This window comes from Lissotriton helveticus, chromosome 12, assembly GCF_964261635.1.
Source record: "Lissotriton helveticus chromosome 12, aLisHel1.1, whole genome shotgun sequence".
Taxonomy (NCBI): Eukaryota; Metazoa; Chordata; class Amphibia; order Caudata; family Salamandridae; genus Lissotriton; species Lissotriton helveticus.
This window is the reverse complement of record NC_136073.1, coordinates 816,896,830-816,924,584: the sequence shown is the minus strand read 5'-3', so window position 1 is coordinate 816,924,584 and position 27,755 is coordinate 816,896,830. Positions and strand designations below refer to the sequence as shown.

The 27,755-nt window shown below is 42.0% G+C and overlaps 1 protein-coding gene across 7 annotated transcripts in view; it reads left to right on the top strand.

The window, feature by feature from the left end:
• Positions 1–27,755, top strand: part of ADAM15 (ADAM metallopeptidase domain 15) — a 309,264-nt gene that overhangs the window by 236,351 nt on the left and 45,158 nt on the right. For 2 of the 7 annotated variants that reach the window (XR_013603849.1, XM_078671061.1), the window contains exons 21-22: positions 3,585–3,640; positions 6,250–6,346. Coding sequence is in view for 5 of the 7 variants with exons in the window: in XM_078671061.1 (XP_078527187.1) it covers positions 3,585–3,640; positions 6,250–6,329 (136 nt within the window). In the remaining 2 variants the exon portion in view is untranslated. Of the gene's footprint in view, positions 1–3,584; positions 3,641–6,249; positions 6,347–16,117; positions 16,196–19,617; positions 19,690–27,755 lie in introns of those variants that run through there. The other 5 variants (XM_078671060.1, XM_078671062.1, XR_013603850.1 and 2 more) reach the window with 4 other exon arrangements.

Genomic DNA, 27,755 nt, shown 5'->3' with positions numbered 1-27,755 from the left:
GCCATCTTTCTTCCCTGATCCAGCGACTCCAGCTGAGCGATCGCTTCATTCCTTGGACCTCAAGCTGGGGGTCAGGAGGGCCTTAAAGGCACGGTGTCAGTTTATTGCATGCAGCTACAGGTTAGCTTTTCAGTCTTTTTAGACTGTGTGTTTGCAATACAGCCTGGGAGCTTTCTATGCTTTCAGTGTTTTATGAGAATTTCTACTGCTTTCTGAGCATTAAAACAGTTTCTAAACAAACTTTGTGTTGTTTCTCATGTTTCTAATGCATGTTATTTGTGTATGGTGGAAATTCTTTACAGCATAATTCAGCTCTAGTGTTTATTGGGCTGCAATTGCTTATATATATATATATATATATATATATATATATATACATACATACATACATACATACATACATATATATATATAAACACCAAATCTTCAATTTACGTAAAAGAAGACACGGACCCCAGGCTGCAGTAAGGCAGATTTTATTCACCTCTCAGGCGACGCGTTTCGAGCAACTCGTGCTCTTGATCACACACCATACACCTGGTCAGCGTTAGTTTAAATACTTTTTTTTGTTTTGCAGTGCTCCACCCCCTGAGTGAATCACACGGTGCATAGACATAGAAAACAACTGTTATTCTATACTGATGCCTATGACACCCACCATCACTGCACTTAATTTACAAATGGCTGAGAAATTTAATATATCTGCATAAATGCACAAAAACCTTTCGATCTGTAAAGGCATTTCTCACTATAACTCATATATGTCAATAATTGCACATGTCCTGTCTTAACCAAAACATAATTATAATCATACTAGTGCTAAACCAAACAATGTATATACACTTATCAAAATATATATATATCCATATAAAAATATATACGTGTTCTCTCCTATTCACATAATTACATCTCTGTACATTTATATACATATTTATATTTTGGACAATCCACAATCTCTGACATAAATGCCTATATATTCATAACCCTGATTACAACAGGTTATAAAAATATACATACGATCAAAGGTTCAACAATACTAACATATTTCTCTTATGCCCATTTCATACCCTTAGTGACAACAAACTATTGGGTGATGATAAAATAATTAATAATCAGACTGAGCGCCCTAGGCACCCAATGTAATTAAAAATAACCAAAAAAAGTGCATATATTATATACAGTGATTTTGTTTGTTTACATGGTTTTTAGGAGAGAGTTTCGTCTATCACTTAGCTCGTTAATCAACTTCATTTTTGTAGCAGTTGTGATTTCACACCCAGTCCCCCAAGGTGCCTTTTGATACAGCAAATCCAATTCAAAATTGTCAAACCATACTATCAAGGTTTCTTAGAGCCCTAAGAAACTGAGACACAAATAGGATACACATAATCACTTCAAAAATCTATATATGTGTACCATTTCTGTTTAGTTAAGATGTTAAATCAACTTGTGTCCACATCAGACCAGTTTGAGGAGTCATTGTGTTAACATATGGTGTAAATCTTCAGTCGTGTTTAAACCGTTAGGATATTTACTATCTAGTTCTATTATGAACTCAGTTTCTCTTCTTCTGAGACGTCCCTCTCTGTCACCTCCCCGTGCTGAAGGGGCCACCACATCTATGACAAAATACGTCAACTGTGACAAATCATTGTTGTGGGTTGATTTGAAGTGGCGCGCTACCGGGTAGGTGTTGTCATTGTTGACTATTGCCCGTAAGTGTTGCAGTATTCTAACATGCACCTGCAACTTAGTGCTGCCAACATATCTCAGCCCGCAGGTGCAGGTTAGAACATATACCGCAAACTCACTGTGGCAGTTGTAATTACCACGGATAATCTTTCTTGTAGGGCAAAAGGGTGTGCTATAGTGAGTCGTGTTTACACCAAACTTGCACGCCCTACATGAGGAACATTTGTAAAATCCTTTGTACTTGAGCCAAGTACTGCCACTACTTGACTCAGGACTAGTTTTAACTAGACTATTATGCATGCTGAACGATTTTTTATAGGTAATCGTAGGAGAGCCCTGCAAAATCTCACTGTAGAAGCCATCTGTCATCACAACAGGCCAATGCCTTCTTACAATTGACCTGATCTGCTTTTCCTGTTTACTGTAAGTCAGAATCAGGCGGGGAGTATTGTTCTCTGAAGTCACCAAAGATGTATCAGACCTGAACAGTGACTCCCTGGGTTTCTCACGACAACGTTTTAATGCCCTGTTCAGAATTTTATCATTATACCCTCGGGCCTTAAGTCTGCAAATCGTATTTTTGGCTTCTTGTTCAAACAGTTCAGGGGTACTGCTGATTCGTTTTACCCTCACCAGCTCTCCGTATGGAATATTGTTAATGACATGCTGTGGATGGCTGCTACCGGCATGGAGAATGCTGTTACCGGCAGTCGGCTTACGAAAAAGCGATGTATTTATACTGTTGTCTTCAATGTTGATGTGGACATCTAAAAAGTCCGCATGTATTTTACTGATTTGAGAGGTGAAAAAAAGATTCTCACTGTTGATATTGAGTGCATCCACAAATCTCTGCGCACTCTCCTCATCACCCTCCCAAATACAAAAGACATCATCTATAAACCGTTTCCAGTATATCACATGCCTAACACCCGGGGTGGCAACTAGAGCACGCTCCTCCCACCAGCCAACGTGAAGACACGCGTAGCTGGGGGAGAAGCATGATCCCATCGCCACACCACGGACTTGTCTCCAAATGCTCTTAGCAAACATAAAGAAGTTATTATGTAGACACCAATGTATTAATTCACACAACATCTTGTTATGGGCATAATATTCACAGGTTCGTAGATCCAAATAATGTTTGACAGCCTCTAGCCCCTTTGTATGATCTATGGATGTATATAATGACTCTATGTCCAGAGTAATCAGACACCAGTTCTCTTGCCACGTGATCGCCGATAATTTATTCAAAAAATCGCCAGTGTCCCTTATATAGCTCGGCAAGTTTTGCACAATATCTTGTAGGAAAAAATCGATATAACTTGAGATGTTTTCCCCTACACTCTTGATAGCTGCAATGATAGGTCGACCAGGCGTGGGGACTCTCTGCTTGTGTATTTTTGGAATCAGATATAAGATGGGTATGACCGGATGTTCAACATGCAAGAAGTCAAACTCAACTTGTGAAATCAGATTGTTCCTTTTGTATGACATAAGAAGCTTCTTTAGCCCATCTTTAGCTCGTTTATATGTCATCCCATTAGATATCTCGTAACAGGTGGTATCATTTAATTGTCTCATGGCTTCAGCCACGTACTCAGTTTTTCTCCACAAAACAATATTACCACCTTTGTCTGATTTGTTGATCACCACATCTTGGTTCTGATTCAATTTTTTCATTAATACATCATAATCACGCACCAAAGCATTGTCCCTGTGTAACCGTGCCTGTGTCTTGCGGTTTAATTTTTTGAGATCTTCAATCACACATTCATGATAGATGTCTACCGCATCTTTCGGCATTACAGGTAAAAATGTGCTTACCGGTTTAAATGGACTTTCGCCTGCTCCTTTCTGTTGAATATCTACATTTTGTAATTCTTGTTGTGTAGATGGAGTGGCGTCATCGTTCGTGGAAGAGCTATCTGGGTTTCCCAGATCACAAAGGGTAAGAAGCAGTCTTGCATCCCGTGCTGCTGTCGCTGGTATAGAGGTAACCGGCTGTTTACTAATTTTGGAAATCTTATCCTTTTTCTCAATTGCCGGTTTTGTGGCAAATATATATATATATATATATATATATATATATATATATATATATATATATATATATATATATATATATATATATATATATATATATATATATATATATGGGGCACATATAATATAGTGTTTCCGGGGTCCCGCGCATTGGCGGGAATATTCTAATGCTTATGACTTTGATGAGGATACCCCTGGAAGAGAACTAGGATTACAGGTAAGTAACTAATCCTTCTGGGTCTTTGTGTTAACGATTGTTGGTATTTTTTAAAACATAATCTTGCTGGGGTTTTTTTGTCTGTCAAATTACTTCATGTGAAAAGTCAATACCTCTTTCTATTTGATCTACTTTACTCGGGGTTACTGAAATGTGGAGATGGCATCTTGACCATGGTGGTACAGTGGCTCTCATCTTACTGGATCTTAGTGCCGCTTTCAACACGGTGTCTCACACGGTCCTGTTGAAAGCCTTGCATTCCTTAGGCCTTGGAGTCTCTGCCTTAGAATGGTTTTGCTCTTTCCTGGCTGATCATACTTTTCAAGTTTTTTCTACCTCAGCAAGTTCTAATATCCATCGATCTTACGGAGTCCCTCAGGGCTCTGTGCTGAGTCCCCTGTTTAACCGCATGCGTGCGGGCGGAATTCCGCCCGCATGCTGACTTTTATGAATTTGCATGTTACATGACGAGCTGGGCTCGTCATCAGCGTAGCAGGAGGCTACCTCATGACGAGCCCAGCTCGTCATCAGCGTCGAAGGGGTTAATATCTATGTGTGCCTGTTGGCATTTATTGCCGAAGAGGTTGGGCTGTCCCTTTTCTCCTATGCGGATGACACGCAGATAATCTTTTCCATTACTTCATCTAGGGGATTTGATTCATCTGCTCTCCAGATAGGTCTGAGGAAAATTGCATCTTGGATGTTGAACAACTTGCTCAGACTAAATGGAGACAAAACTGAGGTTATGATTTTAGGAAACAAACAAGACCTCTGGGAACGCAACATTGGCCCACTGAAATGGGCCTGTAACCCCGGCCAATACATCAAGTTCGTAACCTGGGTATCATCATTGACAACCATCTGTCAATGAAGCAACAAATCACTAAGGTGCCTGCGACTTGCTTTACCATTCTGAGATGGTTGAGAAAAGTTCTGTGGATGTTACCCCTCTCTGTGCAACGTACTGTGGTGCAAGCCTTGATTACGTCTAGGCTTGACTACGGCAACGTTTTATTCTTAGTCTCAAATAAAACTATAATACGTAGGTTGAAGGTGGTGCAAAATGCAGCTGCTAAGCTGCTGTGTCTGGTACCCAGGATGGTGTCAGCCATTGACCCTCTTCACAAATTACACTGGCTAAAAGTGGAGAACCGTATTTAATTTAAGGCCTTGAGCTTTATGGTTATTATTAAATCCGGAACAGCCCCACAATACTTGCAATCTTTAATCCAGTTGTACACTCCTTCTCGTTTTTTGCGTTTTGCTGGACAGTCTACATGCGTTATTCCTAGAATTAAACAGACCAGGATCGGAGGTAGGTCCTTCCCTTTTTTGAGCCCCTCCCTGTGGAACTCTCTTATCTTTATACGGGAGGAAACTGTCCTTAGTAGTTTCCGCAGACAAGTGAAGACCTGGTTGTTGAATCAAAAATGTATGCCCACTTACTCTTTTTCACCCTTACCTGCCAGCGCTAGGAAACCCCTCGGGGTAGCTGTGCGCCTTATAAATTTAAAATAACATAACACAACATATTATCGAAGAGAATGTAATGCATGTATAATATGGTCATACAGTGCCAATTGAAGATTAGGCTAGCTGTTTTGTGTTGGTTCACCGAAAGAGGTTCCGATGGTTTAATGTGATGCATGTAGATTATGGTTATACAGTTCCAATTGAAGATTAAAGTACCTTTGTCATTGTAGAATATGATTGAACTGCTGACTATTGAGCATAGAAATATTATGATATAAGAATATGCTGGATGAAATGTCAAGGACCAAAATATCAAAATTTAAGTGCATATAGAGGAAGTATAGATGTATCATTCCTAACTCTACATCTACTCACCTTAAAGATATATATCGCTGTGGTACAAATATCTGGAGTTCAGTACAGAAAATGAATACTTACTCATCTTTCTATATTTTGGTTTTCAAATGTTATCGATGTTTCCATACCACAATATTTTGTCTTTGAAATTCAAGGTCACACTCTGGAAAATGGTTGTATGGTTCCTACTTGAATTTTAGTTTAGATGTTTTGTGTTGCCTTATTGGCAGAAGTCCTGGTGTGTGCTGCATGTGCACACTGTAGAGTAACATAGAGAAGTCTAGCTGGGATAGAAGATTGTGTAAAGCTAGTACAGGTGGCCTACTTACCTTAATGTTTCCTATAGGAACCGCCTCTAACTCCATTGTCGTTATTGTAACTCCTCACCTCCACTGTATTTGGACACACTCTTTGTGATACCAGTGTCTGTCATTACGTTACAGTGTGATGCCTACTGTTTTTTGCAGGCATCCCCAATCTGGAAGTCGCCAGCCACCAGAACGTCCAAGGCCACCACAGCGGACGCAGTCAACAGAGCTCCAGGTGATGCCTGTTAATAGCAAGGTAAGAAAGATGGAGTCTGGTACATATTCCCCAAGAATATCAGGACAATATGGGGATCTTTCAGTCCAGGCCGGTATCCCAGGTCCGCTCCTATTCCAAAGCGCATTGAGAGACCTGTGTGTGAGTTAGAACTTGAGAGATTTGTGTTGGGATTTATTTCTACTGTGTGTTTGTGCACTACGACTGTGTAGCACCCTGAAACCTGAAAGAGATTGAGCATTGTGGTTTCAAGATAATTTGTGGGCATTTATGATACTGAAGTAACTTCTTTTCAGAGGCAGAAAGATATTTTCATGGAGGTCAGATTGAGACCTGAGACAGCCCTCCTGTTCAACAATGCTCAGTGTATTTTGGGGACAAAGTAGGGGGCAAGCCCTGCCTTTCTTTGAAATGTTGGGTTGTACCTTCTTGTTAGGGGACAAAAGTGGGATCCATCGCTGTCTTCGTTTGAAAAGCTGGGTTGTACCTCAGTGTTTAGGGGCAAAGCAGAGGATATATATATATATATATATATATATATATATATATATATATATATATATATATATATATATATATATATATATATGTGTGTGTTATATATATGGAGTTTTATAGCGCGCTCAATTACTACTGGAGTATCCTGGCGTGGAGTGAAAGATACTAGAGGCCAGAATTTAGAGAAGAAGAGCAGAGCAGAGCTTAAAACACCAGTTTAAACAGGTGGGTCTTAAGTGCTTTCTTGAAAAGTACGTAATTTGGGTTGGAATGGAGGGCCAAAGGAAGAGAGTTCCAGGCAGTGGCAGCTTTGACAGCAATGGACTGGCCTCCTAAACGGGCGCGCTGAAAGCGTGGAAACGCCAGCCGATGTTGGGTGGCGGAGCGCAAGGGCCGATTGGGAAGATAGAAGGAGAAACGTTTCCTCAGATATAGAGGGCCCTGATCGTAGAATTATCTGGAGACGATTGATCAGATAGGCTGGAGAGCTGCTCATTAAAGCATTAGCATAGTCAAGACGCGAGAGAATAAGCGCTGTAGCCACCGTTTCTCTCACTGTTTTGGGAAGAAGAGGAACATTTTTTCGAAGAGCCTTAAGAGTGCCGAAACAACCACAAGTGAGTTTCTTAATGTGGACCTCAAATTTTAAGTCTTCCCCAAACCACACCCCCAGATTTTTAGCTGGGATGTTAACGGAGCTAGGGAGTGGGAAGCCAGCAGGCCATAGCGATTCTCTAAAGTGTGGTGGAAACTGCCCATAGAGAAGGATTTCAGTCTTGCCTTCCTTACATTTCAACTGGGCGGAAGCCAACCAATTAAAAACAGAAGAAAGACAAGTCTGGATCATAGCAGTGTCCAAGTCCGCACCAGGCCAGGTGAACAGCAGCAGTGTGTCGTCTGCATAGGCTATTATTTTAGCGCCCAGTTGTTCGGCCAAAATAATCAGGGGGGTCAAATATATATTAAATAACAGCGGACTCAGAGTTGAACCCTGGGGCACCCCAGTGGAAAGAGGCTTGGCTGATGATGAAAAAGGAGGTAGCCAGACCTACTGAGACTGAAAGGAAAGGAAGGAAGTCAGCCACTCAAGAGCCAAACCAGTAACGCCAATGGCTGACACACGGGAGAGAAGAAGCTGATTGGGTACCGTATCGAAGCAGCAGAGAGGTCCAACAATATTAGAGCCGCTCTGCCGCCAATGTCCAAACAGTCTCTGATGGCCTCCGAGATTTCAACCAAAGCCGATTCCGTGCTGTGACTGGGCAGGGTGGAGAGCATGTGATGTTTCCAAAAATGTGTTTAATTAACGGAAGGCCATTTTTTCGCAGACCTTGGCCATCGCTCGTAGAAGAGAGATCGGCCGGTAATGTGCTGGTACCGCTGGGTCAAGGCCAACCTTTTTCAGCAGTGGCAGGAGTTTGGCATGCTTCCAGTCATCCAGGACAGTTGCCGATCCAAAGGAGAGGCTAATAATTTCAGTAATCTCCTGACTCACCACCTCAGCCACCCCTCCAAGGACCCGCGCTGGACAGGGGTCGATAGGTGAGCCGGATTTCAGGGATTTTAGGACTGCTAATGTATCATCTCCTGAAGGTGGGAAAAACTCCTCAAAGGTATAAGCCCCGGAAGAGGGAGGAGCAGAGGGCACAGGAGCCAGGAAGCTCTGACTAAAACAGGTAATCTGTAGGCTGGCCTGGATCCCTGTTATCTTTTGATAAAAAAATGAGGACAAACCCTCACACCAAAGTGTGGAAGATGGCACTATTGGTTGCTCGGCGCAAGGGGGATAGAAAACTATTGGCAATGGAAAAAATTTCCCTGCTGTTACTATTAGCCTTGGCAATACTACCCGCAAAGTATTCGCTCTTAGCTGTTCTGATACTAACGTAATACTCCCTCTGAGCTACCCATAGGGCCTCTTTGGCAACAGGGCAGTAGGAGAGTCGCCAACGCCTTTCAAGTCTTTTACAACCTAGCTTAACCGCTCGCAAGGACGACGAGAACCAGGGTTTGGAGGGGGTAGAGCGGATTTTCGGTCTGGCATTCCCTTTGGAGGAGGACTCCACTCCCGCACTGATCCAGCTATTAAAAGTCTGTACAGCAGTGGTCAGCTCAGTGCCAAGCACTGGACGACTGTTACGAAGGGTAGCGGACAAAGCGCACAAATTGATCTTCTGAGGACAAATAAAAGATTTAACATTGGAGGCAATTTTACCAGAAGTCCAAGAAAATCTGATCAGCCTATGATCTGACCACGTAAGGATTTCAGGGGCAGATACAGATAGGGGAAAATTCGAACAGACCACATCGAGAGTGTGGTCTCCAGAGTGTGTAGGAAGCGTGACCCATTGTGTTAGTTGGGCGTAGCTAAGAGACTCCAGCAAATTTTTGGAGTCAGGTAGCTCGGCAACCTCCGTATGGATATTAAAATCTCCCAAGAGGAGAAATCTAGGAAACCTCAGGGCGCGGGGCACAATAACATCAGCCAGTGCCTTAAGAAATGGTCCAGTGGGACCAGGGGGATGATAGATCAGTGTGCCACCAAGTGTAAAATGGGGTGAAAGGATGAGAGAAAAATTAAAGACTTCACCATCTCCTAACTCATCCGAAGGTTCAATATGAAAAACCCATGTGTCTTTAAATACAATCGCCAACCCCCCTCTCCCCCGTGCTCGATCCCTCCTAATTATTTTAAAACCTCTGGGGATAGCGAGCTCAATGTCGGGGCCGCTGGAAGTATTAAGCCATGTTTCTGTTATGAACAGAATATCAAGATGACCGGCAGACAAAAGTTCAAAAATGTCGGCGGCATGTCTGCTCATGGACCGAGCATTAATAAGAGCCGCTACAATGACTTGTGGTTGATTGGTGAAGTGAGTGGAAGCCATCAAGGTTTGAGCACAGCTAAAACCACACACGGAGCAAGGGCTAGAAATGCCGCCGGTCAAAGTCAGCGAGACAAAGCCAGAACACTCGGCAATTTTAAGTGATAAAAGTTTCTCTCGTGATTAATTTATTTGGACAGCATTGGAAGTGATGGGGTCTCGGGCAGCATTGCCTGCACTAAGCGCGCCCGAGGCGCGGACGGGCGTAGACGGGCAGACCTTTGGCTTACCTTCGGCGCGCCAGCGGCACGACCGCTGCGCGTTCAAAAGAGCATGTTCAATTTATGTCTGCATCTCCCTCCCCCAGCTAGAACGCTGCCACTGGTTCAGCCGGGGTCCGGGACTACACGCAAGATGGCTGCCCGCCCTCCACTCAATCGGCACAACAGCCGCGGTGGAACGGGTCAGGGAAGGCACACCTCACCAACCAAATAGCAGCCCAGGTAAGTGAATCACCCCCAAAAATAGATTTAACTGAGCGAAACAATCAGGATAGAAAAATAAGCAGGCGCAACAGCGCGAGACTCGAACACAAAATAAATTCGTAAAATTGATTTAAAAGCAGTAAAACGTTCAGAACTGAAGTATGGCCTCAGAGCATTAAACGGGTCCGTATGGGAGCTGCCACCACCCACACTAGCCGCCGGTCGATCGCTGCCTTCTTTTGCAACGTTAGGCCGTATCTCCATGTTTGGAGGCAAAGCTGGGGTGACTCGTTGCCTTCATTTAAAAAAATGGGGTCATGTCTCCATGTTTGGGGACAAAGCGGGGTGACTCGCTGCCTTCTTTTGAAAAGTCGAGTCATGCTTCTGCGCTCTAGTAGCGTATTGTTGTGGTGATCCTGTACACTTCATAAGGATTTCTGTACACGCTTAGTACCCTTTCTATTTATTTTCATGTATTAGTACTTAAAAACCCAGAGGCGCACGGAAGGCCTCCTGCATCTTCATTCACATCACAACCTCTTTTTCATTTTATTTATGTAGGATGGTACAGGCGAATCCACCTCAGTTACTTAAGGCCTTTTTAGAGTTTGGCAGTCAGGATACTCCATCAAATTAAGGCAGATATCCCATCTATCGTATTGCAGTGCCACAGGCTCCAGTACTTTTTTAATACAACTGATAGAACAACCCACGTTTGTGATGAAGTATTCTGATTCCCAAACTCCAAATAAGGCCCAATATGGGCGACCTTTGCATTTTTTATGCTGTCTGCAAAATCTGTTCAAGAGACTGAACTGGTCAAAAGAATACGCATTCCACAATAATTCCATTGCACTTTCACAGGTGTTATTGGATATTTTGTGGTAAGCTAGTGAAAAGCCGTAGTGTGGTGGTCTTTGTCCAGCATCATCTTGAACAGCCACACCTTGCCTTAAGTTGATGTACTTGGTACCGCATAAAATTTGCTAAATAAACCAGTACTATATAAGATTTTTTTCTAAACTTGGTAAATATCACACTCCAGGAATGAGGTAAATGTTAAGTGGTTTTAGGGTGACTCTCGGTTATTCAAGCCTTTTCCAGTTTGTATTATGTTATTCCTTGAGGGCGAACTATGGCATTCCTTGCCACTGTGTGGTATGTTTCAGCAGCTGGCAGTAAAGTGAGAACCTGGAGCTGAGGACTTACTTTGCATCTATTTTTCGTTTTGCCTTCTGCACGACTCTGTTCACTTAGAAAGGAAGTTTTTTTTTTTTTTTTTGTTTAAGAGATTTTATTAGGTTTTAACAAATACGATACAAAGCCATATACTGTTAGGAGGGAACATATGAAGATAAAACATGAGGCATAAAATGAATATAAAATAAAATATTAAACCATGGGAAGAAGAGAGAGAAAGAAAGAAAAGATTAAGAAGGGAAGAGAAAAAGTCAAAGGAGAGGAGGGATAGAAACAAAAGAGGAAAAAGAAAAAAGTAAACCGAGAGTCAGGAGAATATATGCAGGGAAGGAACGGATGAGGAAATCAGTTGGGAGGATTAGATGAAAGATAAGTAACAAAGGGGAGCCATAGGAGATCAGATTTGATTTTTAAAGAGACAGAAAAAGAGGAGGCAACAGCAATCCTATGCTCATCACAAATGAAGTTCCACCAAGTAAGTACAGATAATTTGGAGTTATCTTTCCAACAAGATAAAATCACTTTAAACGCAATAGCAATGAAAAGATCAAGTAATCTAGCTTTAGATGTGACAATATCTATATCATCTGAGACAGAACCTAAAAACACATTCAGTAATGTTAGAGAAGAAGAACTTTGAAACATTCGCATGCATATATTCCAAACAGAATTCCAAAAGGATAAAACAGAAGGGCACTCATATAATTGATGTTTAAGGGTACCAGTTTCTGAAGAACAAGACCAACAAAGCGAAGAAGATAATGGCGAAAACTTAGAAATACTTACAGGTGTGATAACAGCTCTATGATAGATTTTTTAAAAAGCGATTGAGTAATGCGTGCAGCAGTAGAAACTTTAAATAAGTTGGACCATAAGCGATCCCAAATATCAACAGATAAAGAAACGTTCAAATCAGTTTCCCATGCAATCTCAGTAGGCGATTTGGGTCGGTCAATAACATTAGATAACAATATTTTATATACAAGGGCAGCTTTAGGTTGATGTAGAGAGAACAAAGGATAAAGTGGAGTAGAGGGAGAGAAAGAGGGCAGAGTATCAGGAACGGAAAGGCAATTGATATACAGTTTGCATTTCATGAAAAGGAAGAATAGAGTTATTTAAAAAAAATTGATGAACAAATGAAATACCCTTTTCCTTCCAATATTTGAAATAAAAGGACTTGCCCTTATATTTAAGAAACTTATTGTACCACACAATAGATGACAAAAAACATTGAAGAGGAGATAAACCCTTAGATAATGTGTCATGCAACAGTGTTTGAGAGTATTTTAGAACCGGGTGTTTGGCCAAAAATGAACAGTTGGACATAAAAACAATGTGTTGAAACGAGAAGTCCTTTAAGAGTGAGCGTTCAAAAGCAACCCATTTGGGTAGTGGGGAATCCAAAAAATCATATGCTAAAGAAAAGGATTGTTTAATCAGGAAGGCAGAGTGGTAAGTTTTAAAGTTGGGAAAACGGACAACGCCTTCATTCTTAGGACGAATGAGTTTGTGTAAAGCGATACGAGGGTGTTTATTATTCCATAAAAATTCAGAACAAGCAGTATTTAAACAAACAAAATATGAATTAGATATTTTTATATGGAGCATAGATACAGTGTAAACTATATGTGGCGTGATCATCATTTTAATAGTATCAAGTCTACCCCACCAGGATAGGAATAAGGGAGACCAAATTTGGAGGTGATTGGATTTTCTTGATAAGGGATGCAAAAGTAAATTTGGGTGTGTCAACAAGTGAAGAAGAAAACCAAATGCCAAGGTATTTGATTTTGGAAGGACACCATGCAAAGTCAGTGGAGTTAAACATATATTGATAACAGGTAGAATTTAAGGGTAAAACTTCTGTTTTAGATAAGTTAAGTTTGTAACCTGAAATGGAAGAATATAAACAAACTTCTTCCATAAAGGGAGGGAGAGATGTGACTGGGTTGGCCATATAAACCAAGATGTCATCAGCGTATGCAGATATTTTTAGAAAGGAAGTTTTGTCCCTGGAGTAGTCGGGAGGCTTTATCTAAGACCAAAATCTAAGCCCACTTGTCTTGTGTCCCAGTTAGGCATCAATAATGGCCCTGCTGCCAGCCAACAACAGCACGTTTGGAAATCTCGTATAACAGACTGGGCTGTTAAAAAAAGATCTGACTGCCTCCACAAGCGAAGACATTGTAGCGCATTGGCTACTTCCAATAAGTCTGCGATGCTCCTCATTACTAAGTGCCTGTAATTCCCAAATTGGCTGATAGTGGGAGCTACCAGCTGCATCAGGAATTATATGTATTAAGACATGTCCCAGAATGCAACTTTTTTATGTTCAAACAATTGTATTAATTTAAGAGAGAGAGTATAAATAATTAAGGTACTACAGCATGTAATACATAAAAACCATCTTGAACAATAAATAATTAATAAAAAAGAATAAATATGAGCAATATTATAAATAATGGACTTACCTTAATAAGAACAGATATATAACAACCTATTTATTTCAATTCATTTGTATTACATTTGGGTAAAAAGAATTGATCCCACAAAAGATAAATAAAAAGACCTGCAAGAGGAAAGAAAAGAAAAGAATAGTAAAATAGAGAACAAGAAAGAAAAAGAGAAAAAGAAAAGCGAGAAAGAAGAAAAAAGAGAAAGAGAGAAAGGGACTCCAGCCCCCAGAATGCAACTTTTTCACCGTGATATTTTGATGACTTTTGAGTGTTGAAAAACGTCCCACATGCTGGAGTGTCATGTTAACGATATAGTAGAGTGAACGCCATAGGTTTCTTGGCACCAGACCACATAGATTAGACAGAGTTTAGAAGAGGCATGAGAACAACTTCAGGATTGGCCTGAGCACTGACGATTTGTGCTCCTGGACAGACTGGGTGCCTACACTTGCTCTCTCCAACCCGTGCAATGCAGTTGGGGTTGGAGAGCGCTTCACTGTGCATGTGGGTTTGGCCGGCCTGAGACAGCCGGCCAAACCCACCTGCGCAGTAAATATAGTGGCGCCCAACACTCCCCCTCCAACCTGTCATTACTCTAGTCCTGCCCCCAAGCCTCAGCACAAAATGAATAAAACGGTAATAAAAGGGGTTTTAAACCTGTTTTATTATCGTTTTATTTTTCACTTTTTTATATGTTGGTGGGGGGGCGATGCTCCTCCTCCATAGCGGAAGAGTAGCCACTGAGTACTGTGGAATCCAAGAATCCATAAATAGAGACGGTTACCATAGTCCAGGTTTAAGCAGATGATGGTAGAGATAGCCAGTCTTTTACTCCTGTCTCTTAGCAAGGGATAATATTTCCTTTACGGCCCTTGGTTGAAATGTACAGGAAAAGTCTACAGAAGAGACTTGGTTGGACACGGAGAGTTCATTGTCAATTTTGAACCCTAGATTTTTCATGGATTTTGCCAGAGGTAGTCCTTATCTTTCACAACTAGTACTTGTTTTCTCATCATTTAATAATCGCTATATATCTAATTCTATATAAATTTCATGGCTTGATGGAAGGAGTGGTTAGCTGTTGGATTGCCATGTAGACCAGTGGTTCTGAACCTGTGGTGCGGGGACCTCCGAGGGTCTGCAAAGCCTTCCCAATGGGTCCGCGACTGCTTAGAAAATTAAACAATGTGAACAGATTAATAAAAAGTATATAAATAAAGAAGCAAAATGTAAAGTTTAAAATTTTAAAACATTCTGTGAATGTGAAGGAATTTGAAATTGGTGGCTGAAAATAAATTTGAATTTAGAAAAGCCCCAACTTTCTCATTAAAATTAAAATATTGATTTTTTTTAATTTGTGCATTAAATGCATTTCAACATTTGTATATTTGTGTGATGAATGTTTGTTTCAGTATTTTGAGTGCATTATTTCGCGGTTAAAATCAGCAAAAATGCTTAGGCCATGGTCCTCAGGTTGCAGTAATGACTCGGTGGGGGGGTCCATGGATTCAAATAATGATCCAGTGGGGGTCCCTGGGTTCCAGTAATGATTAAGTTGGGGCCACAGAAGTCAAAAGGTTAAGATCCAATTATCCAGTCGGACAAAAATATGAGTATCATCTGCATATATAGTCTTGAACCCAATGTTCAGGAGTGATTTTGCTAATGGTTCATAGATATTCGAAAGATGGGGAGATAACGCAGCCGTGAAAACACCATTTCCTAAGCGTTAGCCCTCATTTCTCTGGGGGCATACTTGTAATATGCCACGGTTCTAGCAACTCATGCATACGATGCTCGTGGTATCATTGTTTTGGAGAATGAGAATACCAATTCCTGCACCCATTGTATTGGGGGCTTTGAAGATAAGTGTTCATGTTGCTGGTCAGCCAAGGCCAGCTGCAGCCTTGGTCTTGGATAGTGATTGATTTGCACTTGTTGTTTCACATTTGAGGTGTCTTCAGATAATCGGGTCACTGGAATAGCAGAGGGGGCAAACAAATAGGTGAAGCGTCATGATGTGACATCCAGTGAATTGGACTCCAAGGTAGAGATGCTGCAGTTCGTAGTGGATGGAGTAGTTGGGCAGCTTTCTTGACATACCTGCTCAACCAGTACTGTGTGCATGGAGAACCTCGTTGCACGCAGCTCTGGAAACACCCTGCATGATCTAACAATTCATTCTTATCCTTCAGAAGTCTGCCGCATGAATATCTCTCTTAACATGAATGCATCTTTCTCAACCATGTCTCTTTTCTCCTTGCACATTTCATTTTCTCATCTCTTCTTTGGCTGTCTTTTTGTTGCCATGCATCCACTTCTCAGCCCAGTTTTCAGGGTTCTGACAGGCCTGAGCCACCTTCGAAGCCACTGCCTCCTGATCCCGTGCCTAAGCGTGTGCAGGTAATGCCCCATTTCTCTGTGTATTGCTATCCAGCGAGGGCTGGTGGTGGTGGTGCGCCTTTGAGAGTTTAGTGGGGACAAGCGTTGCATGAAGCGATGGGATCTTGCTGTTTTAATCACTGACAGAGGCTGCGGCATGTATATTGCTATAGGGCGCAGGGACGGGCCATAGGTTCACCTGCCTAAGGGAGCTCGAAGTTCAATACAAGACACATGGTTGCTATTAGTCAGTATTATCATGCTAGAAACCTTCTTTTGCACTATTTCTGAAACCCCTTCCTCCCTCGCCCTAAAAGGTGGTCACCTTTACCATGCCCCAAACACAATCCCACAACCCCTCACCCTTCCCTCTCCAACGATTGATGACTGTTACCACTGGTCATGTGATATTTACCTCTCCATCAGATGCCAGGTAAGTTATCCCATTGTGTCTGGCTCTCCACAGGTACTGTTGTGGGAGATGTAATTTAGACATGCAGCCCCTTTACAAGTATGATTCCTCTCCTTGAAGCTATGGGGCATTCTTCACTCGCAGACTTGAAGTCCAACATGGTGTAAGGAGCACGGTTGCCCTTAGAGGGTCCTGAGTTTGCCAGTCACAAGGAAGCTGCTTCAAGAAATACAGATGTTACCACGTGCAAGGTAGAATCAAAGCACAGACTGCATTGTAACAATTTAAAACCCCATAGAAGGGCTTATACCATGAAGTTGAATTAGAGTAGAAAATGTCTGGGGTTCAAGGCATTTTATCAGTAGGCTTAATCCTACCGAGTATCAGCCAGCATCATATCATAAACGGAAGGCGTCTTGTTCTATCTGTTGTTTGTACCAGAAATCATGCAGCTAGTTTTAAGGCAGAACACTTCAGCGGTTGGGGGCATGGTACAGCCAACTGAAAACAAAACAAATTTACTAAAAAAGCATTCCAAAACCCAGAGGCTGCAAAATGTAGCAAAGCAACAACAAACACCACAGCCTACAATGGAAGTAGGACTCAGGACTGGAAAAGTATTCTCATTAATAGTAGCGGGAGCAGAGGATGCTCTAACGAGCAACTACGGGTGCTGCAATAGTGTTGCGGGGCTGATGCAAAACATTGCAGCACAGGCACATGGTACACGTTAAGAGGCACTAATCAATTGGCAAACTTCACATAAATCAGAGAAATCTACAATTCTAAAGGGCTTTAGAACATAGCCCTGTCTAGAAGCACAATTAAATGTCTAGGCTTAACCGAGAATTCATGTAGTGAGGAAGCACGAAAACCTTCAACAAAGATCCGCAAAACAACCAACTGGACATAGACAAGAAATTCTTCTGAATCACCCGCAAAATAGCCAACAAGACTTATCTCTGCATAGAATCAGGATAAAATAACAAAAGCAAAGGCTAGATAGGGCAAAACAAGGGGATAGGCACTTTCAAGAGGGCCCAGTCAGAGTAGAAAATGGCTGCACTGCAAGCATTCCCACCACAAAAATCACACAAATTGTATAGCAGAAAGCAGAAGCAGTGCTTCCTTGTAAAACGTATGTCAAATAAAACTGGTCCCAGGAGCACACCCCAGAAATGCATCAATCCGAGCTGCATGTGTTCAGTGCTTAGCAGTTTGAGAACCTGCGGACTGAGAGACACCCTCTTGTAAGAGTCGCCGCTGTCTTGCTTGGCAGTGGCTCCAGTTGAACCTGGCCGTTCTAGACCAGTTGGCATGGTTCAAGTGGCTCTTCACAGCTCCCTCTAACCCACACAAGCAGAGTTGTTGTGTGGATAGAATACAGCGAACCTGCGCGGTTCTGAAGGAATTCAGCATCGACATTCCCAATGCCAGATAGAGCACTGCAGGACACATATCTTCAGGATGTTACCTTCACAATGCATGCCAGCTAAAAAAACATACTCTGCTTTGGGTCTGTCGGTCGTAGATTCATATTCTGTGCATTATCCTACCGTCTACTGGTCAGGTCCAAAAATTCATTTGTTTTTCTCATATTAGAAATGATATGAGGGATGTCTGTTATCAGACTCAAATTGCCTCAGGATGGCCTCCATCCTTAATTTGGGTTTTGAGGCCTTCAGGTTTGGCTGTAAGAGTTGCGACTATTCCACCAAAAAGAGCACTAATGGATCACCATATCGTTGACATCACGATGGTCGAAATCTATTTCGAGGACCATTATTATCATATGTACTTTTTGGTTGTATCAGTTTGGTGGTAAAATACTGACTTTAAATTGTAAAGGTGTAATAGATCCCAGTAAAAGACAAACACCAATTTTTTTTAACCTGTTTGTGCCTCAGCTGAATGGTTTGAGGGAGAGTCATACCCTAAAACAACGGTTAAAAATTGTTTTAACACCACCAGTAACATAATTTATTGGGGCTCACCCAAAATCACTATCATTTTTGCCAAATGTAACCCATAAAATGTTAAAGACCTGTAAGGAAGATGCAGAATGTTCTGAGGCTTGAGGGAACAGTCGCTAGGGAGTATAGATATAATGGAGACGCAGTATTACTCTTGAATTTACTACAGTAAATATATGCACTCTAACATAAAGCAAGTAAGTTAAACATTGCATGTGGCGAGAGATGCGTTTTGGAAAAAGAAAGACCAAAAACACTCTTTACTACTTTTTTGAACATGGGGTGTTGAAGTGGGTGTCTGCAACACAGATGATCCAAACGAAGACAAGGAAAATACCCATAAATAGAAAACAATCCCTTCCGAGAGAGCCACCAGATAACTTTAAAAAAAACTTTATTAATTAAACTTCCTATAATCCGCATAGAAAAGTAAGCAGACAGAGTACCTGGGAGGGTCTATGCAGCGCATATTGGACATTAGCTTTGACTTTATGATGGAACTATTGTCCATGCACCTTGCAGCCTTGAAGCAGCTTTCTTGTCTGTCTGTCTGCGTTATAGGATCCACTCATTGTACTTTCTGTTCATTAATGGGAAGTAAAGGCCTTTTCTTATCGATAGCGTACTCTGGGGTTTGCATCAAGGCATTAACTTTCAATAATTTAGGCATCTCTTTTTGGCCTAATACTGTAATTATGGTGGGCCATGCCAGTGCTCCTTTATGTACAGGGGCGTTCATTTAAATCTAGTTTCAAGCTAAGTGGAGTACAAAGCATGTCACACAAATTCGAAATTGCAAGCACTAGACCATGCATTGTGCATCATGCCCAAGTTCTCAGATGGTGGCCAAAGTGTAAGCCCAAAAAGGTAGTCACTTGCAGTCATCCCTCCTTGGCATCCTTATGCCAGTGGACCTTTGAAGTCACACCACGCGGCCTCTGGCCCCTTCTATGCCAGGTAGTGAATGCATTCAGACCTGTCAGTGGCTCTTGCATGCGCCAGTATCACTCTATAGATGACTATTTTGCTCTCTCACTGTCCAAACTCTCTTTGTTCAGGAAGCAGATCCAGACAGGCCCGCAGCGCCTACCAGGCCTCTGCCTGCGGACCCTGTGGTGAAAAAAGCTCAGGTAACACCTTGCAGAGGGAACAGCATCATCTGTTGCTCTGTTTTGGTGGTGGTAGTGCTGTAGGTTTTTGGTGGTGGGGCCATTTTTGTTGGTGCTTCGGCTTTTATGGTGGTGGGGAAAGATGGCAGAACTTTTTGTGTTTGTGTTTGTGCAGCGGCTTCTATGCAAACAGGAGCTTTGGAAATGCCAAAATAATGTTAATAGTGGCGTGCTGTGGGTTAATGGTGGGGGGGGGACTGGTTTTGTTTGCGCACCGGCTTTTGTGGTGGTGGGATGTGATGGCAGCCATGTTTGCTTATGCAATGCTTCTATGGCGACAGGGTGCACTGGAAATGCTGAAATGTTCATAACATATTTTGCAACCTTTGGTGCTGGTACTACTGTTAGCACTGCTGTAGACCCCAGTTGTATCCAACATTAGGTTTCCGGTAATATTGTAAAAATGTGTTTGAGGCATGTGGGCTGCTGAATTCATATCTTTGCATAGATCGCCGCCTAGTGTTGGGTCCGGATGATTGCACTTTGTTGTCTTGGAAGAGTCTTCGAAGTATCACGAGATAGGTGACTCCTCCCTTGGACCATAGTGCGCATGGGCATCCACTCCATCCTTAGATTGTTTTTTTCCGCCATTGGGTTCGGATGTTATTTCCTACAGTCCAGCTCGGAATCGAAACTAACTACTCCCTAAGGCCAAAAGGCCTTCGAACTTGACGGTATTGTTTTCGCTCGGTACCCCTCGACTCCATCCAGCTTTTCATCTTGATCCGGTCGTCGATGCGGGCTGTGGGCCTTATCGACGCCACGTGCGACTTCCGTCGATGGAAAGGAGTCCTTTTAAAAGGTGCCCACAATGCCACTCAAAGTTCCCACATACTGACAAACACACAGTATGCAACAAGTGTTTGTCACCTGAACACAAAGAAGAGGATTGCCCGGCGTGTGCTGAATTTCGATCCAAGAAAACTATCCGCAATCGACGGGCTGCTAGGCGAGAGATGCAGAAGTCGGCACCGGAACCGGAGAATATCTTCGAGGACGACCAAGAGCTTCCCGAAGCTGCCGACTCCGATCTCGAGATCATCACCGTTGAGGACCAATCGGACTCCGATGACCAGATCACACCGGGGCAAAAAACTGAGAGTACCCAGCCCCCCACTCCACTCAGCCCTACAAAAAAGGCTCCAGTTGAAGCATCGCCGAAAGGCCTTAGCCAAGATCGAGACATTCCTTCAGAGACCCCACCTCTCGGCCCGGCTCCGAAGCACAAACAAACGCCTTCAGGTAGCTCATGCCCGAAGACAGTCATCGAGCCAAAAAGAGTCCTCCAACCAAAGGTAATCGAACCAAAAAAACTAGTAGACCCGAAGGGCGCACAACCAAAAGAGGTGGCCCGACCGAAGATCATCGACCCAAAAAGTAATGTCGTCGATCCAAAGGGTGTACAGCCTAAGAAAGCTGTCGACGCCGAAAGACCATCGGCACCGAAACCCTCGGCACCGAAGAGCGTCACGCCGCAAAAACACTCAGCACCAAAAGGCTTGGCACCGAAGCCATCGTAACCGAAGACATCAGAAAATCGTACAGCCAAAAAAGGTCGTCGATCCAACCGATACAGACGGACCTAAAAAGGCTGCCGAACACACAAAAAAGAAATCGACCCAAAGAAACAGCAGGCTTCGGACAAAAAACGTACCGAACCAAAAGCCCCGGTCGATCCAAAACAAGTCGCCGAGCCTAAAAAGGCCGCCGATCCAAAGAAAGACTCTAAAGCCAAGGAACGCGTCTAACCAAGAAAGGTTATCAAACCTAAATCAGCTGTCGAGCCCAAGGGAGCTCCGACACCAAAAAACACAGAGCCACAGACTCCAAAAAAGGTTCATAAACCTAAACCCTCGACGCCATAGCCACGGACTGTCGAGGAAGAACTACTCCACCCACACCCAGTGTCCGAGGAGCAAGCTAAATTATATATCGATCCAGATACAGGACACGTTATAGTCTACCACCGGAAGAAGAGGCCTTTACCACAAGACACTCCTTCTCCAGTTCCTCCAAAGAAAAAAGACTTAGGCACATTTCCCTCAAGGCCTTTCACTCCTCCTGCTTTTCTGCCTTTCGTTCCTTACTCTCCCACACACTCTGATCACAATGAGAGAGAGGGCATGGGGGAAGATCCTCAATACAATCAATATAATTATGATGACACTGGGGTTCCTGATCAACAAGATAACACATGGGATGACCAAGATGATGATGACCAACAGCCCATCCCAGATACTTCCCCATACCCAACAAAACCGTCACCTACAGACGACACAATCATGTTTAATCAGATTATAGATAGGGCAGCTAAATATCACAAGGTAGATAGAGGAAGATTTCTTGTTCGACACCTTCCTCACGGATCACTGACATAATATCGACGGACAGAATATCGACTATCAAAAATATCGATGCCAAAATATCGACAGACAGAATATCGACTTTGTATCTACAAACAGGTAAGTACAAAAATATCGAGTACAAAATATCGTTTACAAAAATATAGTTTATAAAAATATCGACTTTATTAAAAACAGTGTTAAATTAAAGTAATAGTAAAAATTAATTACTAAAATACACTTAAAAATACTAAAATTAACTTATAAAAATTAAATAATTAATGAAAGTAAAAAAAATTTTTACAATCATATTTGTAAAAACATATATATATAGTAACATAATATATTTAAATAATATCCTATATTATTACCGTACATTAGCAGAAGTGTAAAAAATACTATTCCCACTCCAGAGAGTGCAACAGAAGGGAAAGCGTTGGATAGCGTAGGGGTAAAAATTACTATTCCCACTCCAGTGAGTGCAACAGTAGGGAAAGCGTTGGATAGCGTAGGGTTAAAATTACTATTCCCACTCCAGTGAGTGCAACAGTAGGGAAAGCGTTGGATAGCGTAGGGGTAAAAATTACTATTCCCACTCCAATGGGTGCAACAGTAGGGAAAGCGTTGGATAGCGTAGGGATAAAAATTACTATTCCCACTCCAATGGGTGCGAAAATAGGGAAAGCGTTGTATAGCGTAGGGTTTAAATGTACTATTCCCACTCCAGTGGTTGCAACAGTAGGGAAAGCGTTGGATAGCGTAGGGGTTAAAATTACTATTCCCACTCCAGTGGGTGTAACAGTAGGGAAAGCATTGGATAGTGTAGGGGTTACAATTACTATTCCCACTCCAGTGGGTGCAACAGTAGGGAAAGCGTTGGATAGCGTAGAGGTAAAAATTATTATTCCCACTCCAGTGGGTGCAACAGTAGGGAAAGCGTTGGATAGCGTAGGGGTAAAAATTACCATTCCCACTCCAATGGGTGCAACAGTAGGGAAAGCGTTGGATAGCATAGGGGTAAAAATTACTATTCCCACTCCAGTGGGTGCAACAGTAGAGAAAGCGTTGGATAGCGTAGGGGTAAAAATTACTATTCCCACTCCAGTGGGTGCAACAGTAGGGAAAGCGTTGGATAGCGTAAGGGTAAAAATTACTATTCCCACTCCAGTGGGTGCTACAGTAGGGAAAGCGTTGGATAGCGTAGCGGTTAAAATTACTATTCCCACTCCAAAGAGTGCAACAGTAGGGAAAGCGTTGGATAGCGTAGGGGTAAAAATTACTATTCCCACTCCAGTGGTTGCAACAGTAGGGAAAGCGTTGGATAGCGTAGGGGTAAAAATTACTATTCCAACTCCAAAGAGTGCAACAGGAGGGAAAGCGTTGGATAGCGTAGGGGTAAAAATTACTATTCCCACTCCAATGAGTGCAACAGTAGGGAAAGTGTTGGATAGCGTAGGGGTTAAAATTACTAAACCCACTCCAAAGAGTGCAAAAGTAGGGATATGAAATACTTCATATAATATTTCTATTAATATAAATAAATATCTAGAAAAAAATAATTAAAAGTAATTACCAATTTAATATAATAATTAATCAATTAAAATTACAAATTAAAAGTTAATATTTACAATTATTTACCTATTAATACAAATTAATTACAAATTAACAATTATTAATTTTACATTTAAAAATTAATTAACAATTAATTCAAATTAACTACAAATAAATAAATTTATTTATTTAATTAATTATGAATAAATTAATTCCCACCCAATTCCCCTATAAACCCACAACTCGCTACAGAAATAAAATTAGTAAAATTAACATAATTAGCAATTAATCAATTTAAATTAATTGCCAATTAAAATTTAAATAATTACCAAATATCAATTAATTAACAATTAATGAAAATGAATAACAATAATTAAATGTACATATTTTATTAATTAGAATTAAATTACTTCCCACCCTACTCCCCTATACACCCACAACCCACTACAGAAAATAAATTAGTAAAATTAACATAATTACCAATTAATCAATTAATTAAAATTAATTGCCAATTAAATTTTAATTAACTGCCAATTATAAATTAATTAACATTTAATTAAAAATGAATACCAATAAATAAATTTACATATTTAATTAATTATATTTAAATTACTTCCCACCCTATTCCCCTATAAACCCACAACCCGCTACAGAATTAAATTACGCAAAAATTAAAACAACAAATTTCATTAATTAAAATAAATTATAACATAAATACACACTTTTCACACATATATTAACATAAAAATGACTATAAAAAAATCGATATTATTAAAAATTCGATCATTTTAATAATCTATATCATATACTTCGATATTTTAACTGTCTATATTTTTAACATTCAATATTACATTACTTACCTTAAAAACGATATTTTTGATGTCTATATTCTGTCCTGTCGATATTTTGTCCATTCGATATTTAAAACTCGATATTAAGTCCATTCGATATTTTGAAGTCGATATTTTGACTGTTTACCCTTCCTCACTTCTGAGAAAAATGTCAAAACTCTTCCAATGCTTAAAGGGGTCCTCAAGCACGCGCCAGATATCTTTAAAGATCCTGTTAGGGCACGAGTGCTCAATCCAAGAATAGAGAAAAATATACGGCAGCACCAGCAGACCCTACTTATACAAAACACCAATTGCCTTTAGATTCTTTAGTCGTTGCAAACGCTCGTAAACGAGCCAATTCGCAAACAACAGGAGACGCTCCCCCTCCTGATAAAGAATCAAAAATTTTAGAAGCATCAGGAAAAAGGGTAGCTTCACAAGCTGCTAATTCTTGGAGAATCGCTAATACACAAGCTCTATTAGAGAGATATGATAGAGCACACTACGACCAACTCGAAACTCTAATGCAACACCTACCAGAACCCTTTAAGGCGCAGGCCAACAACCTCATCCAAGAAGGCAAATTCATAACAAACGCCTCCATCAAATGCGCGCTAGACGCAGCCGATACTTCGGCCAGGTCTATCAACACCAGCGTTCTACTGTGCAGACACACATGGTTACGCATATCTGGTTTTAAGAACGAGGTGCAATCCACCATCCTCAATCAGCCAGTAAACCAAGACTTTCTGTTGGCCCTGCAGTTGACACCATTTTAGATAAAATGAAAAAAGACACTGAAACTGCCAAATCAATGGGGGCGCTTCAGTTCCAACAACACCGGGGTTTCTTTCGTTGCTCCTCATTTAGAGGTGCAGGAAGGGGCAGCACATCGCAAAGCTCCTCCACCTTCAAATCAAATACCCATAGCACTTTTAATAAAGGCTCCAATAGAGGAGGTTACAGAGGAAACAATAATAAGGGCAGAGGACGTGGAGGCAATAACACCAGAGCCTCCACTGCCACCAAACAGTGACTTCACCACACTCCCTCCAGAACACACACCGGTCGGAGGCAGAATCAATCAGTTCCTACCTGTCTGGAACGCAATTACCACAGACAGGTGGGTGAGACAAATTAATTTTGGAAAAGGGGGTGGTGATGGACAGAGTTTCTGAATGATGCAGAATACTCTTACCAAGTCAAGAGATCATGGTTTTAATCCATCACCTGTTTTTTAGCTCACTGCACCATCCCAGTTCAGAACCTGGCTATATGCAAATTAGTCTGTTCCTGTCCCAGTGCATGATGGGAACAGGGCAAACCAAACTACCAAGCCAATTCTTATACTGGGAAGGAAACAAGCTTCCGGGGACCGGTTTCTGGCATCACAGCCTTCGTCGGCCCGGCTTGCTTGAATCCTGATGGTGCAATGAGCAAGGGACTCACGTCTGAGTATACCCTCCCACACATAGTGTGGATAAAATCGATTTTGGAAAAGGGGGTGGTGATGGACAGAGTTTCTGAATGATGCAGAATACTCTTACCAAGTCAAGAGATCATGGTTTTAATCCATCACCTGTTTTTTAGCTCACTGCACCATCCCAGCTCAGAACCTGGCTATATGCAAATTAGTCTGTTCCTGTCCCAGTGCATGATGGGAACAGGGCAAACCAAACTACCAAGCCAATTCCTATACTGGGAAGGAAACAAGCTTCCAGGGACCGGTTTCTGTCATCACAGCCTTCGTCGGCCCGGCTTGCTTGAATCCTGATGGTGCAATGAGCAAGGGACTCACGTCTGAGTATACCCTCCCACACATAGTGTGGGAGGGTATACTCATAGATAGGATAGTTTCCAAAATCGCTTTTATCCACACTATGTGTGGGAGGGTATGCTTAGACGTGAGTCCCTTGCTCATTGCACCATCAGGATTCAAGCAAGCAGGGCAGACGAAGGCTGTGATGCCAGAAACCGGTCCCCGGAAGCTTGTTTCCTTCCCAGTATAAGAATTGGCTTGGTAGTTTGGTTTGCCCTGTTCCCATCATGCACTGGGACAGTAACAGACTAATTTGCATATAGCCAGGTTCTGAGCTGGGATGGTGCATTGAGCTAAAAAACGGTGATGGATTAAAACCATGATCTCTTGACTTGGTAAGAGTATTCTGCATCATTCAGAAACTCTGTCCATCACCACCCCCTTTTTCCAAAATCGCTTTTATCCACACTATGTGTGGGAGGGTATGCTCAGACGTGAGTCCCTTGCTCATTGCACCATCAGGATTCAAGCAAGCCGGGCCGACGAAGACTGTGATGCCAGAAACCGGTCCCCGGAAGCTTGTTTCCTTCCCAGTATAAGAATTGGCTTGGTAGTTTGGTTTGCCCTGTTCCCATCATGCACTGGGACAGGAACAGACTAATTTGCATATAGCCAGGTTCTGAGCTGGGATGGTGCATTGAGCTAAAAAACGGTGATGGATTAAAACCATGATCTCTTGACATGGTAAGAGTATTATGCATCATTCAGAAACTCTGTCCATCACCACCCCCTTTTTCCAAAATCGCTTTTATCCACACTATGTGTGGGAGGGTATGCTCAGACGTGAGTCCCTTGCTCATTGCACCATCAGGATTCAAGCAAGCCGGGCCGACGAAGGCTGTGATGCCAGAAACCGGTCCCCGGAAGCTTGTTTCCTTCCCAGTATAAGAATTGGCTTGGTAGTTTGGTTTGCCCTGTTCCCATCATGCACTGGGACAGGAACAGACTAATTTGCATATAGCCAGGTTCTGAGCTGGGATGGTGCATTGAGCTAAAAAACGGTGATGGATTAAAACCATGATCTCTTGACTTGGTAAGAGTATTCTGCATCATTCAGAAACTCTGTCCATCACCACCCCCTTTTTCCAAAATCGCTTTTATCCACACTATGTGTGGGAGGGTATGTTCAGACGTGAGTCCCTTGCTCATTGCACCATCAGGATTCAAGCAAGCCGGGCCGACGAAGGCTGTGATGCCAGAAACCGGTCCCCGGAAGCTTGTTTCCTTCCCAGTATAAGAATTGGCTTGGTAGTTTGGTTTGCCCTGTTCCCATCATGCACTGGGACAGGAACAGACTAATTTGCATATAGCCAGGTTCTGAGCTGGGATGGTGCATTGAGCTAAAAAACGGTGATGGATTAAAACCATGATCTCTTGACTTGGTAAGAGTATTCTGCATCATTCAGAAACTGTCCATCACCACCCCCTTTTTCCAAAATCGCTTTTATCCACACTATGTGTGGGAGGGTATGCTCAGACGTG